The sequence below is a fragment of the Entelurus aequoreus genome, linkage group LG19, assembly GCF_033978785.1.
Source record: "Entelurus aequoreus isolate RoL-2023_Sb linkage group LG19, RoL_Eaeq_v1.1, whole genome shotgun sequence".
NCBI classification, from domain to species: domain Eukaryota; kingdom Metazoa; phylum Chordata; class Actinopteri; order Syngnathiformes; family Syngnathidae; genus Entelurus; species Entelurus aequoreus.
The window spans coordinates 4,055,562-4,069,956 of record NC_084749.1 but is presented as its reverse complement, the minus strand read 5'-3'; the positions used below and the strand labels follow the sequence as shown (position 1 = coordinate 4,069,956).

Below are 14,395 nucleotides of genomic sequence, written 5' to 3'. Positions count from 1 at the left end.
GTGCTGGCATCCCCAGTTTAGCCACAAACTCTGTACTTCATAGAGAAAGAACATGTCCACTTATTAACTATCATTATATCAATCAAGGATTTAACATGATCACGCTTTGTCGCCTGGGAATATGAGCAGCAATGTTGTAATAGTGCTGAGTCTGCATTAATAGTGCTGAGTCTGCATTAATAGTGCTGAGTCTGCATTAGTAGTGCTGATGTAAACAATGTTACCACAAAAGCTTATATTATCCTGTCCCCTCACTAAGATGTGATAAAGCAAGGGTGTCCAAACTTTTTGACTTGGTGGCCGCAAAATTGTATCAAATACATTTGCAGGCTGGCACTTTTTAATTCCCAGTGTAGAATGTAATGGACTGTCACACACGTATGGTGCTGTGGTCCTACTAGAACTCATGTCTGTGGTCCTGCTAGAACACATGTCTGTGGTCCTACTAGACCACATGTCTGTGGTCCTGCTAGAACGCATGTCTGTGGTCCTACTAGACCACATGTCTGTGGTCCTGCTAGAACACATGTCTGTGGTCCTACTAGACCACATGTCTGTGGTCCAGTAGACCACATGCCTGTGGTCCTACTAGACCACATGTCTGTGGTCCTACAAGAACACATGTCTGTGGTCCTACTAGAACTCATGTCTGTGGTCCTGCTAGAACACATGTCTGTGGTCCTACAAGAACACATGTCTGTGGTCCTACTAGAACTCATGTCTGTGGTCCTGCTAGAACACATGTCTGTGGTCCTACTAGACCACATGTCTGTGGTCCAGTAGACCACATGCCTGTGGTCCTACTAGACCACATGTCTGTGGTCCTACAAGAACACATGTCTGTGGTCCTACTAGACCACAGTGTGGTCCTACTCGACCACATGTATGTGGTCCTACTAGAACACATGTCTGTTGTCCTACTAGACCACATGTCTGTGGTCCTACTAGACCACATGTCTGTGGTCCTACTAGACCACATGTCTGTGGTCCTACTAGACCACATGCCCGTGGTCCTACTAGACCACATGTCTGTGGTCCAGTAGACCACATGCCTGTGGTCCTACTAGACCACATGTCTGTGGTCCTACAAGAACACATGTCTGTGGTCCTACTAGACCACAGTGTGGTCCTACTCGACCACATGTCTGTGGTCCTACTGGAACACATGTCTGTTGTCCTACTAGACCACATGTCTGTGGTCCTACTAGACCACATGCCTGTGGTCCTACTAGACCACATGTCTGTGGTCCAGTAGACCACATGCCTGTGGTCCTACTAGACCACATGTCTGTGGTCCTACAAGAACACATGTCTGTGGTCCTACTAGACCACAGTGTGGTCCTACTCGACCACATGTCTGTGGTCCTACTGGAACACATGTCTGTTGTCCTACTAGACCACATGTCTGTGGTCCTACTAGACCACATGTCTGTGGTCCTACTAGACCACATGTCTGTGGTCCTACTAGACCACATGCCTGTGGTCCTACTAGACCACATGTCTGTGGTCCAGTAGACCACATGCCTGTGGTCCTACTAGACCACATGTCTGTGGTCCTACAAGAACACATGTCTGTGGTCCTACTAGACCACAGTGTGGTCCTACTCGACCACATGTCTGTGGTCCTACTGGAACACATGTCTGTTGTCCTACTAGACCACATGTCTGTGGTCCTACTAGACCACATGCCTGTGGTCCTACTAGACCACATGCCTGTGGTCCTACTAGACCACATGTCTGTGGTCCTACTAGACCACATGCCTGTGGTCCTACTAGACCACATGCCTGTGGTCAGCGCCAAGTAAGTGACTTGACTTCATTGTGCGACTATGATCTTGTTGTTTGTTTCAAAATTATTTAATGTTGAAATATAAATAGTACAACTAATGAAGAAAATGTCAGCTCCTGTCTTGTTGTAAAAGCAATGAAATGAAAGTTAGCATTTAGACAGACTTTAGTGTAGCAAACATTCAGACAGACTATAGTGTAGCAAACATTCAGACAGACTATAGTGTAGCAAACATTCAGACAGACTATAGTGTAGCAAACATTCAGACAGACTATAGTGTAGCAAACATTCAGACAGACTATAGTGTAGCAAACATTCAGACAGACTATAGTGTAGCAAACATTTAGACAGACTATAGTGTAGCAAACATTCAGACAGACTATAGTGTAGCAAACATTCAGACAGACTATAGTGTAGCAAACATTTAGACAGACTATAGTGTAGCAAACATTCAGACAGACTATAGTGTAGCAAACATTCAGACAGACTATAGTGTAGCAAACATTCAGACAGACTATAGTGTAGCAAACATTCAGACAGACTATAGTGTAGCAAACATTTAGACAGACTATAGTGTAGCAAACATTTAGACAGACTATAGTGTAGCAAACATTCAGACAGACTATAGTGTAGCAAACATTCAGACAGACTATAGTGTAGCAAACATTCAGACAGACTATAGTGTAGCAAACATTCAGACAGACTATAGTGTAGCAAACATGTCTGCCACAATCATGTGTTCTTAAAGGTGTATTCCAGTTTGGATTTGTGCTTTCAAATGAATGTTGTATCATACATTTGCCTGGTGTTTGGTTGTGTGTGTTTGCAGAGCAGCTTAGTCATTAAAGTGTGTGTGCCTGATAAGTGACAAAGGCGGTCGGCCATAAAGCCGTGGTCTGTACACAATGTGATAAGCTCCGTTCTTAGCCTTTTAATCATTTTTAATCAATGCTAATTCATCACGTATGCTACTGTATGTCACTTGTGTTTGTTTTGCACATATGGCAGCTGTGCTAGCAAACCACTGTCCTCTCTTTGTCTTTCAGCTACATGAACAATCTGGAACGCATTGCCGCACCCGACTACATCCCCACAGAACAGGATGTGCTGAGGGTCCGATTCCCCACCACGGGCATCAATGACTATTCCTTCACCATCGAAAAGATCACGCTCAGGTTGCTATTATCAGTGCGAATGAATGAATGAATGAATGATTGGGATTGTGTTGACTCACAAATCTCCTTCAAGCTGAGTTGACTGGTGCTTTGTCCCTTGACACAGAGCTAATTACAGCACATCGTTAGATGATCGCCAATCATGACAGTCAAGCATGTTGCGCATTTATGGATCAGTTCCCAGGTGTCAGTATACCCCAAAGCGTCAAGACTTAAAGCACAAACCCTGGAAAAAGAGTCCTGTTCAAAGCAGTTTAAGGTGCTGAGAGAAGGTGATTAGTCCTCAGGATGTTTAACTCTCAACAATTACAGCACAAACCTTCTAAAAAGAGTCATGTTCAAATCATTTTTGTGTGCTGAGAGAAGGTGATTAGTCCTCAGGATGTTTAACTCTCAACAATTACAGCACAAACCTTCTAAAAACAGTCCTGTTCAAAGCAGTTTTGGGTGCTGAGAGAAGGTGATTAGTCTTCAAGATCTTACACTCTTAACAATCAGAGCACAAACCCTCTAAAACAGCCCTCTTGAGAGCAACAGTTTTAGGGGCTGCAAAATGGGGATTAGTCCTCAAGATGTTACACACTCTTAACAATTAGAGCACAAACCCTGTAAAAACTGTTCTAATCAGAGTAGTAGTTTTGGGGGCTGAGAGAAGGGGGATTAGCCTTTAAGGTTATCCGGGGTAAATCCCACCTAACCTTATCCTTGTCCACACACACACAATGGTCGTTTAAGACCCCCTCCCCCCCTCCGTCCGCCGGCGCAACGCCACCTAATACGCATGTGCGGAAAATGTGCACGTCATAGTCACCTCCAGTGTTGCTTTGTGTGCAAGTTGTTCAATGTAACTTATCTGAACTATATCCAGTGTTGTGCTATTTCAATGAACTGGAATCCAGTGTGACTATTGTAGTCAATCACACCTGAGACATCATACATCAATCACATCTTTATTACACACCTAAACAATGTGATAAAGAACTTTTTGCATCAATCAAACTAGGGATGTAGATATCTGGTCAGGACTCTCCTCATTCTTTTGCCTTCACCTTCATTGTCCATTCCTTTTTGCTGACTTTATATACTCTGGACCTAGACGTACATACATGGCGGACAATAACTGACTTTGTCAGTCCAAAAGCATTCGCCGTTTTCCTCGACGGCCATGTAATACAAAGCACACGCTACTTTTTTTATCACATCCACGGGAGCTCGCATTCTTGTTGTCTCTCCTTCGACAAATGGACAAAGTTTTTCGCTAAGTAGAATCACAGCTGACCTTGAAAAGTTCTCCTGCCGTCTGAGAAGTGTTGTATCCCAAATAGCTGCAATGGCTTCTCTTAAGGTATTCATGTGTGATTTCCACAAGCGTCTGTACATGTAGAGGAAGGAGAAACACGGCATGTCTGGATGACTCACCTCCATATTTCCAGTGGTTAGCTCCGAGTTACGAAACCACTTTATTTTGAAGCTGGCTGTGGCGCGTTCTTTCTGATGTCACTTCCTGCGTGGGGTGCGTTCTTTCTGGCGTCACTTCCTCTCCGCACTCACCATCTCAACGATCATTGAGTCCACACAAAGCTAAGAGCCAGAAATACACAGCACTCTTACCTGTGTAAACATTTGTCCGAGGAGGGGAAGCTTAAACGCTGGTTTAGTGTGGCTGAAACGGGGCTGAGGCTAAATAATTATTCCTTTAAGGGGTTATCCGGCTTAGTGTAGACATAGCCTAAGATGTTACACACTCCTAACAATTAAAGCACAAACGCTCAAAAAAGAGCCCTGTTCAAAGCAATTTAGGGTGCTGAGAGAAGGGGATTAGTCTTTAACATGTTACACCCTTTGCTCTGATTACTCCTTTGCACACTCTTGGCATTCTCTCCATGAGCTTCAAGAGGTAGTCACCTGAAATGGTTTTCACTTCCCAGGTGTGCTTGAAGCTCATGGAGAGAATGCCAAGAGTGTGCAAAGCAGTAATCAGAGCAAAGGGTGGCTATTTTGAAGAAACTAAAATATAAAACATGTTTTCACCTTTTTTTGTGAAGTACATAACTCCACGTGTTCATTCCTAGTTCCAAGAGGGCGAGAATTCCTGTCGAATTCCAGAAGGAAATCATCACCAAGTTTGGGAAATCTTGCTAAGATGTAGAGGAAGTCCGCACCAACAAAAAGTGCCATCTGGCAAAAAAATAACTAGTTAAGGACGCTAATGTTGCGAAAGGAGTGACAAAACGATGTTGACAAGTGGCTACTTTTCTACTCCTCTGCTGTCTTCTGAGGTGTTTTCTACACGAGTGTCCAATGAAGTAAAGATCATGTTGAATGTCCATTCCTATTTTCTATTGTTTTTGTAACTCTTCTATAGTACATGTGTCAACATAGTATTAGGATTTACTTTGTTTTCTACGGGAAAACAAATGTTTTAGCTAACGACGTCACTTTGGGAATGTATAATCGGCGTAAAGTGAGGTCACGCTGGAGCTGGAATAAAAAACTATCTAAAGGACTTGCTGGAATACAGTTGGAATACAGTTGGAATACAGTTGTCCACACATTGCATGCTTTTACATCTTTACAAAAAAATGTCAATGGAAATTTGTGTTTTTTTTGTTTTGTTTTTGATCTAGAATGCTCTTTCTCACTTTGCACAGGATTGTGGACGTTGGAGGTCAGAAGTCGGAGCGTCGAAAATGGATCCACTGTTTTGAGAACGTCACCTCGCTGATCTTTCTGGCCTCCCTCAGCGAGTACGACCAGGTCCTGGAAGAGAGGGACGTCATTGTAAGTTGGTGTGGTGCAGAATGCAAGAGTTGCCCGGCAGGTGGAGGTGTCCAATGCTCTTTGAGCGTGTGTCGGATGCTCTGACGGCCCAAATGTGCAGAAACAGCACGGGACTTCAGCCATTAATAACTAGAAAAGCACTCGGAGAGCACAGACCGGAAATTATTATTTTTTTATTTAGCCTTTATTTAACCAGGTAAAATCCCATTGAGTTGAAAGATCTCTTTTCCAAGGGAGACCTGGCCAAGAGGGCAGCAGCAAGGTTACATTAAAAAAACATAAAACATGACATGCACAACATTAAAACTTGCTGACATAACACATGAGCATACACACAAGGTAGACTGCAATCCTTTCACAGAAGCTTTAAACTCATTCAATGTAACAAGGGTTTGAAGTTGAAGATTGGATTGTAGGTTATTCCAAGCCTTCGCTGCTGAAAACCTAAATGCTTTCTTGCCCAGTTCAGTTCTTACTTTGGGGACGACAAATTGCAGAACATTCATTGAACGAAGATTGTGACTTCCTTGTTTCTTTGTTAAAAGACAAGACAGATAAGATGGAGTGATACCCAGAATGCTTTTGTAGATGAACACATACCAATGACTGAGGCGTCGAGCACATAAAGATGTCCAGTTAACCATTGAGTATAACACACAATGGTGAGTAAGTTAACCATTGAGTATAACACACAATGGTGAGTAAGTTAACCATTGAGTATAACACACAATGGTGAGTAAGTTAACCATTGAGTATAACACACAATGGTGAGTAAGTTAACCATTGAGTATAACACACATTGGTGAGTAAGTTAACCATTGAGTATAACACACAATGGTGAGTAAGTTAACCATTGAGTATAACACACATTGGTGAGTAAGTTAACCATTGAGTATAACACACATTGGTGAGTAAGTTAACCATTGAGTATAACACACAATGGTGAGTAAGTTAACCATTGAGTATAACACACAATGGTGAGTAAGTTAACCATTGAGTATAGCACACATTGGTGAGTAAGTTAACCATTGAGTATAACACACATTGGTGAGTAAGTTAACCATTGAGTATAGCACACATTGGTGAGTAAGTTAACCATTGAGTATAACACACATTGGTGAGTAAGTTAACCATTGAGTATAACACACAATGGTGAGTAAGTTAACCATTGAGTATAGCACACATTGGTGAGTAAGTTAACCATTGAGTATAACACACATTGGTGAGTAAGTTAACCATTGAGTATAACACACAATGGTGAGTAAGTTAACCATTGAGTATAACACACAATGGTGAGTAAGTTAACCATTGAGTATAACACACAATGGTGAGTAAGGGGAGCGCATAAATAAAAAACTACCGTAAATCCCGGACTATAAGCCGCTACTTTTTTCTGACACTTTAAACCCTGCGGTTTATAAGACGGTGTTGCTAATTTATGGATTTTACTCCGATACCAGCCATACTGAAAATAGTTAAAACAAAAAAACAAAACAAGCAAATGTTATTAATTTTCTCTACCCAGAGTGAAAAAACAGCATCTGGCTATATCTTGACAAACAAAACAATGAACAGTTGGTAATGATTATTATGTGCAGTAAAACTTTTCATGAACTCAACTCACTTTAATGTGTGTTCCTAAATTTGTGTTGGACGTCTTACATCTGTTATGATTTTAGTTTACAGAGTAAACAACTTAAAACTGCAGTTTTGGGCATTGTTTTCTCTAAAGGCATACATTTGTGTAAATATGGCCAAGGAAGGACAGGCATTATTGTGGGCTTCATCACTAAAGGATCAATCTCATCTAATAAAGAATTCATCTGCCATTTTCAAGGAGCTTGAAGCGTCCCCGACTCCCTCCTGGTCATGTGACATGAGTGTCTGTTATGATTTGGCTTCCTGGTTTCAATGACCCAACTTATCTTGCCTCTGATTGGCCAGTCCATAATGTTTGGCCCTAACCTTAGCCAGTTATGACTCATCATAGGAACATCAACCAATCATCATGGATGTCCTCCTTATGTATAAATGTTCTTATTCATCCAGGTCATTGGATTTCATACTTATTTTTTGGGGGTCTGGATTCACAGTCCATTTTCTCTTTGATGTAAGCTACCTCGCTACATGGCTCTAAAAGTAGCTAAGCTACCGCCAAGCTTCTGGGAAATGTAGTTAACTTGTTACTGCACTGTTATATGATAGCAGTTATTTCATATATACAATCCATTAGTCAAGTAGTTAGTAAGAAGCACTGCTCAAGCACCAGCACATGTAAGAAATGTCATGTTCTTCTTCACCGCAAAGCTCACACTCCAAATAACTTTTTCTGCAAATGAATATCGACTCCTCAAATCCATTATCGGCCTCCCTGACTACTTATATCGGTACCGGTATCGGCCCTGAAGAAAACATATTGGTTGATCTCTACCCAAATGTTTGCACCCAAGCTCCAGAACAACATGAAATACTGGTACCCTGAGGTAATACTGGTACCCCGAGGAAATACTGGTACCCTGAGGTACTTCTGTGTACTTTCTTGGGGTTTTATGTCAAAGATGCAAAGCACTTGTGAAGTAAATGGAAAATGATGACAACAATTAAAAGGTAGCATGCAAAAGTATTCGGACATTTTTACTTAGTCTAAAAGTTCAGGAGGTGTGCATAGCCAGTGAATAGTAGGCCAGGTGTCCCAATACTTTTGTCCACCCCAGTGTCAATTCACCTGTCTGCCAGCAGGTGTCACTCTTGCACTACATAACAAAAAACACCCTCAGCCCCAGTAGCCTTTTTTCCAAGCTGTCGCAGTCAAGTTGACGGACACACTTAATAATAATAAGCTAATTTCCTGTTCTTATTTGTTGACTTCCTGTCCAACAAGTCCACCTGTGTGTGCCCTTCAGAACCGCATGATGGAGAGCCTGGCGCTGTTCTACACCACCATCCACTCGCAGTGGTTCCACAGCACCTCCATCATACTCTTCCTCAACAAGACCGACATCTTGGCGGACAAAATCAAGACCTCGGACCTGAACAAGTACTTTCCAAGTTTCAGAGGTGAGCCAGGTGTAAAATGTCATTGACGTTAACGACATGTGACAGCAGATTGTTGGCTGTGGCTGACTTTCACTGACAATCATCTTTTTGTGACAACAATTACAGATTTGTCATGTTCTGTACACACACTTGCAGCTACTTTCAATACTTATCATGGTTCCGGAACATATTGCCGTGACAGTCCATCTCCTCCCCCCCCCGTATTCCACCTGCAGCACCAGCCTCTTCTCCTCCTGTAACCCATGGCAACCACGGCTAGATAGATGGATCCCCTTCCCCCAAACACTGGAGTGTGTGTAGTAATAAGACACTCCCTTTACTGACTGCAACAAAGGAATGTTCTGGACTCCTATTTCCAAGCTAAAGTTGCATTGAGCGGAATAATAGTTGCTATAACATGCTTTGCTTTTTTATTAATTCATTTGTTTATTGGTTTATAGCAGTGTTTCTTAACCATAGGGCCAGGGCTCAAATATCTGTTTCTCGGGCTCAGTTGTAATACTCCTTTCCACCACTAATGGCAGTAATGACAATATCAAACAAACAGAAGCTCTAAGAGCTTAAGTCTTAGAGAAGTTTCTTAAGCGCAAAAATGATGACTGAAGTGGTGAAGCTGTTTCTTCATTTGCACTTTAATTTTATTCGCACATTGTTTAAGAAACATATTTTCATTATTTATCATTCATTTTGTTAGAAATCAATTTAGCGAAGCGTAGTTGTATGTCCATTTATTTTTCATCACTTTTTATGATTTCTTCTTTTGCAGTACATTTGGTTAGTATTTATTTTGTAATCAGCCTGACCTAAGTCTTGATAATAATTAGAGATGTCCGATAATATCGGTCAGCCGATATTATCGGCCGATAAATGCGTTAAAATGTAATACCGGAAATGATCGGTATCGGTTTTTTTATTATCAGTATCGTTTTTGTTTTTTTTTAGTTTTTTTTTTAATTTATTAAATCCACATAAAAAACACAAGATACACTTACAATTAGTGCACCAACTCAAAAAACCTCCCTCCCCCATTCACACTCATCCACACAAAAGGGTTGTTTCTTTCTGTTATCAATATTCTGCTTCCTACATTATATATCAATATATATCAATACAGTCTGCAAGGGATACAGTCCGTAAGCACACATGATTGTGCGTGCTGCTGCTCCACTAATAGTACTAACCTTTAACACTTCATTCATTACTAGTTTCTATGTAACTGTTTTTATATTGTTTTACTTTCTTTTTTATTCAAGAAAATGTTTTTAATTTATTTATCTTATTTTACTAATTTTTTAAAAAAAGTACCTTATCTTCACCATACCCGGTTGTCCAAATTAGGCATAATAATGTGTTAATTCCACAATTGCATATATCGGTTGATATCGGTATCGGTTGATATCGGTATCGGTAATTAAAGAGTTGGACAATATCGGCATATCGGATATCGGCAAAAAGCCATTATCGGACATCCCTACTAATAATCCTTGTGATGAACACACGCTTTCATAGCATCTGACAGTAAGTAAGTTCAATATAATTATTGAATAATATCCAAATGAAGAGAAAGATGACTAATTCAGTGTTAATATTTGAGTGGGCCCCAGGGCCCTCCATAGTGGAAAATTTGGGCCCCGGGGTCAAAAAGGTTAAGAACCCCTGGTTTATAGGACAGAACATTTACATTAATTATAATAAACTATTAAAATAATTCATTTTAATAAATGATTAACATAAATAAGAATATTAAAATCCCGTTACATAGAAAATAAGCTGAAGCACAAACATTAGGTCATTGTTTGTTAACCTTAGGGCCCACAAATATCTGTTTCTCAGCTGTGGGCCGCAGCTGTACTCAATTATAATAGTAATAATATCATTCATGGGCAATCATTTGTAGGTCAATATATCTTTCAGCAAAATGTGTTATCGGCCCAGGCCTAGTGATGACAATATGAAACAATAGTTGCTGGAGCTAAAATCATTCCCATTTGTTTTGCCCATATGTGACCCGTATCAGATCTTTTCATGTCAGTGTGAACAGTGCCATTCCAAAGTGTTCAAGTCCGACTCAGGCCTCTTTTGTATGTTGACATGAATCCCATCCAGTATGTATCCAATGTGACCGCGGTGTGAACGCTCAGGTGGCGTTCATCCGGCCAGAAAGTCATCCAAAATGTTTTGCCAAAATAGACGGTTGGAAAAAAACTGGATGACAAGCGAGCAGAAAACAGGCAAAATAATGTTTTAGGAACTCATGTCAATGTTCCACCACTTGTTTCCATCTGCTAGCCCAGACCTCCTAACAAACTGCCTGCCCTCTTCCTTCCTAATCTTCTACACAATCATTCCCTTCTCAAAACACACTCATTTTTTGTTCATTTACAAAATCTGGTCAAAAGGTGAGGCGACTTTTATTTTATTTTGTAGTAGTAGTAGACTTCCTTGTTCACTTGGGAAATGTAGTCAACTTTCTTAGTTTTGTACTTTGTTGAACTGTGCATGCAAGTGACGTGGAGGCCCAGTGGGGGGCCTCAAAAATCATATTTGGGTGACTTTGAACAACTTGTGTCAACGTCAACTTCATGTCATGTGACCCGGCTTCACCTCTGACGCCATCGCAGGTCGCAGACAAGACGCGGAGGACGCCAAGCAGTACATCTGGAAGCTTTACGAGGTGCAGGCCAACAACGTGGAGAAGAGGGCGGAGAAGAAGACTCTGTACAAGCACTTCACCTGCGCCACCGACACCGACAACATCCGCAAGGTGTTTGCCGACATCAAGGACACCGTGCTGCTCAAGTCTCTGCAGGCCTACGGCGTTTTCTAACACTGACTATGTGAAGGTGCTTTTGTCATGAAGGATGAAGGATGGAGGATGGAGGATAGAGGATGGAGGATAGAGGATGGAGGATAGGATAGAGGATGGAGGATAGAGGTGGTCTTCATCGCTGCTGCCATGACTATCAAGTGACTTGATTTTCATTCATTGTTTTGGACTTTATTCTTTCTATGTTTGACTAGCCTGCGGTGACAGAAGAGAAGAGCAGCTCAATCAGACGTGAACATTGTGCAAAGCCAGCAAAAAACTGTCTTCTGTACGAGGTTTGGTTATTTACCTTACAGTTATTTACCTCACAGCCTTTCATACTTTGGTTATGTTGAGAAATTCATCCCAGCGCCAAGCAAACGAGCACATCCTTGAATTCTCACTGGCCTCCACAGTGCAAATCCACTTCTAAGTCAGCAGTCCTCCCCTCCAAATAAGCTACGTTTCTTACAAGTACCATTATCACTGGAGTACGAGAATTATAAATAATAAATGATAAATGGGTTATACTTGTATAGCGCTTTTCTACCTTCAAGGTACTCAAAGCGCTTTGACAGTATTTCCACATTCACACACACATTCACACACTGATGGCGGGAGCTGCCATGCAAGGCGCTAACCAGCAGCCATCAGGAGCAAGGGTGAAGTGTCTTGCCCAAGGACACAACGGATGTGACTAGGATGGTAGAAGGTGGGGATTGAACCCCAGTAACCAGCAACCCTCCCATTGCTGGCACAGCCACTCTACCAACTTCGCCGCGAGAATTGTCTAAACATGCTACACTCGACACAGTAGGAGGATGCAATAAGCCATGCTAACCATTAGCTAGAGCTCTTGAATGTAAACAGAGGTGGACGGATCGTTACAAATATCGACAGTAACGATACCAAGTATAGAATCAGTATATAGTCAATGGGTGCACAAAAAAATCAAACATCCCGTTTGTACATCGATTAATAATGATCAAAAATCAATCATTTTGTTTTATAAGAATGAATTATTTAAGACGTTTGCAGTAAGGGTGTTGAAGGAATCTCAATTCTTGTTTGTAGCAATTCTTAATCCATTATAAAAATAGCAAAAAATTATTTTTTTTAAATATATAATATATCCATCCATCCATTTTCTACCGCTTATCCCGTTCGGGGTTGCGGGGGTGCTGGAGCCTATCCCAGCTGCTTCGGGCAGGGGGTGACAAGTCGACATCACATTATATATATATATATATATATATATATATATGTGTATATATATATATATATATATATATATATATATATGTATATATACATATACACACACACACAAATATATAATATATAATAAAAATCAATTAAAAAAAATATACATGTATTCTTTAAATATAAAAAATAGAAATGGATATATATAAATTATTGTATTTTTTATTTTGTTATTGTTGATGTGTCCTGTCCAACCACTCAGGCCAATCATCATGTAGATGTAGATGATCTAAATCTGCTGTACACATTTTCTTTCCAAAAGAAGTGTTGGATACTTCTCCTGTTGCCTTATTTCTATTTGACTTTATTAAATGCTTGGCTAGAATTGTATTAAACAAAACCAGTTTTCTTTTGTTTATTTTATGGAGGAATGTAGTTCATCATAGAACTGGCACCCAAAGTTATTTAAAAAAGTGTTGATTTTGAATCGCAAATCGCTTTGAGTCGAGAATCAATTCTGAATCGAAACAAATCATGTTGTGCCCAAAATATTTACAGTCCTAGTTTTCAGAGCAAAAGGATATTTTCTTACCTGTAACCTGTTTGGAAATAGTTTCATTATAATTATTATACCAAATAATACATTGGGAGAATCGCTTTTAATCAAGAATTGTTCTGAATTGAGAATCAGTTCTGAATCAAATCCTCACCCCAGGAATCAGATGGAATCGTTAGGTAGCCACTACAGATACTACAGTGGTTACATCCATATCTTTTATTATCAAATCTTTTGTCATTTGTTTATTTGTGTATTTGGGATCTGCATAAGTCCTGAAAATGTGCACGTCCGCCACTGTAGTCCGTGCCGACACCGTAGTCGATAAGCTTCTTCTTTTTCTCTATCTTCTTGTCATGTGACATGACATTCATAACTCTTTGTTAGTATTATTAACTCACGATAACATTCTTTTTGTATTGTGTCAGTTTTGTAAATTCACCAAAACGTCACGGTGGAATTATTGAGTCTGTTTAGCTGATTGGAGAGCTAGCTTGCGCAGCTAGTGGGTCCATGACCATGACTTCTGTTTTGTTTGATCAGCCGTTTGGAAACAATTAAGGTATGTAAATAAACATGTACAAAATAATTTGTGTAAACAGCTAATTTCACATCCTATATATCTGCGGCTTATAGTCCGCTGCAGCTAATAAATGGAAACCTTTTTTTTTCCTTCTAGAATTTAGTGGGTGCAGCTTGTATGGTGGTGCGCTCTATAGTCCAGAAAATATAGTTTGTAAAACATGTGTTCAACAAAACTTAGATACTCTCTTGCTTTTTGGTTCTACAGACACCAGCTACACCCGTCTGGCCCATATGGACCTGGGTGACCGCCACCAGTCCGATACAGGATATTAACATTTATTGCAAAACATGTATGATTTCAAAAGCAAGTACATTATCCATCCATTTGTAGGTAAAACAATAATTATGAGGAGATTATGCATTAAAAGTCATATTGTTCACTGTAACAAGGGGCCATAACTGCCATGTGGCCCTCAATGAAAACAAGTTGGCACATCCCTGCT

At 40.5% G+C, this 14,395-nt stretch overlaps 1 protein-coding gene across 3 annotated transcripts in view; it reads left to right on the top strand.

Moving 5' to 3' along the window:
• The window catches only part of LOC133635009 (guanine nucleotide-binding protein subunit alpha-11-like), a 55,364-nt gene extending 43,240 nt beyond the window's left edge, over positions 1-12,124 (top strand). For 2 of the 3 annotated variants that reach the window (XM_062027690.1, XM_062027691.1), the window contains 4 exons: positions 2,836-2,964; positions 5,616-5,745; positions 8,649-8,802; positions 11,424-12,124. In XM_062027690.1, the coding sequence (XP_061883674.1) occupies positions 2,836-2,964; positions 5,616-5,745; positions 8,649-8,802; positions 11,424-11,629 (619 nt within the window). In that variant the 3' untranslated portion in view covers positions 11,630-12,124. Of the gene's footprint in view, positions 1-2,835; positions 2,965-5,615; positions 5,746-8,648; positions 8,803-8,907; positions 10,005-11,423 lie in introns of those variants that run through there. The other variant, XM_062027692.1, reaches the window with a different exon arrangement.
• Positions 12,125-14,395: the final 2,271 nt, after the last annotated feature.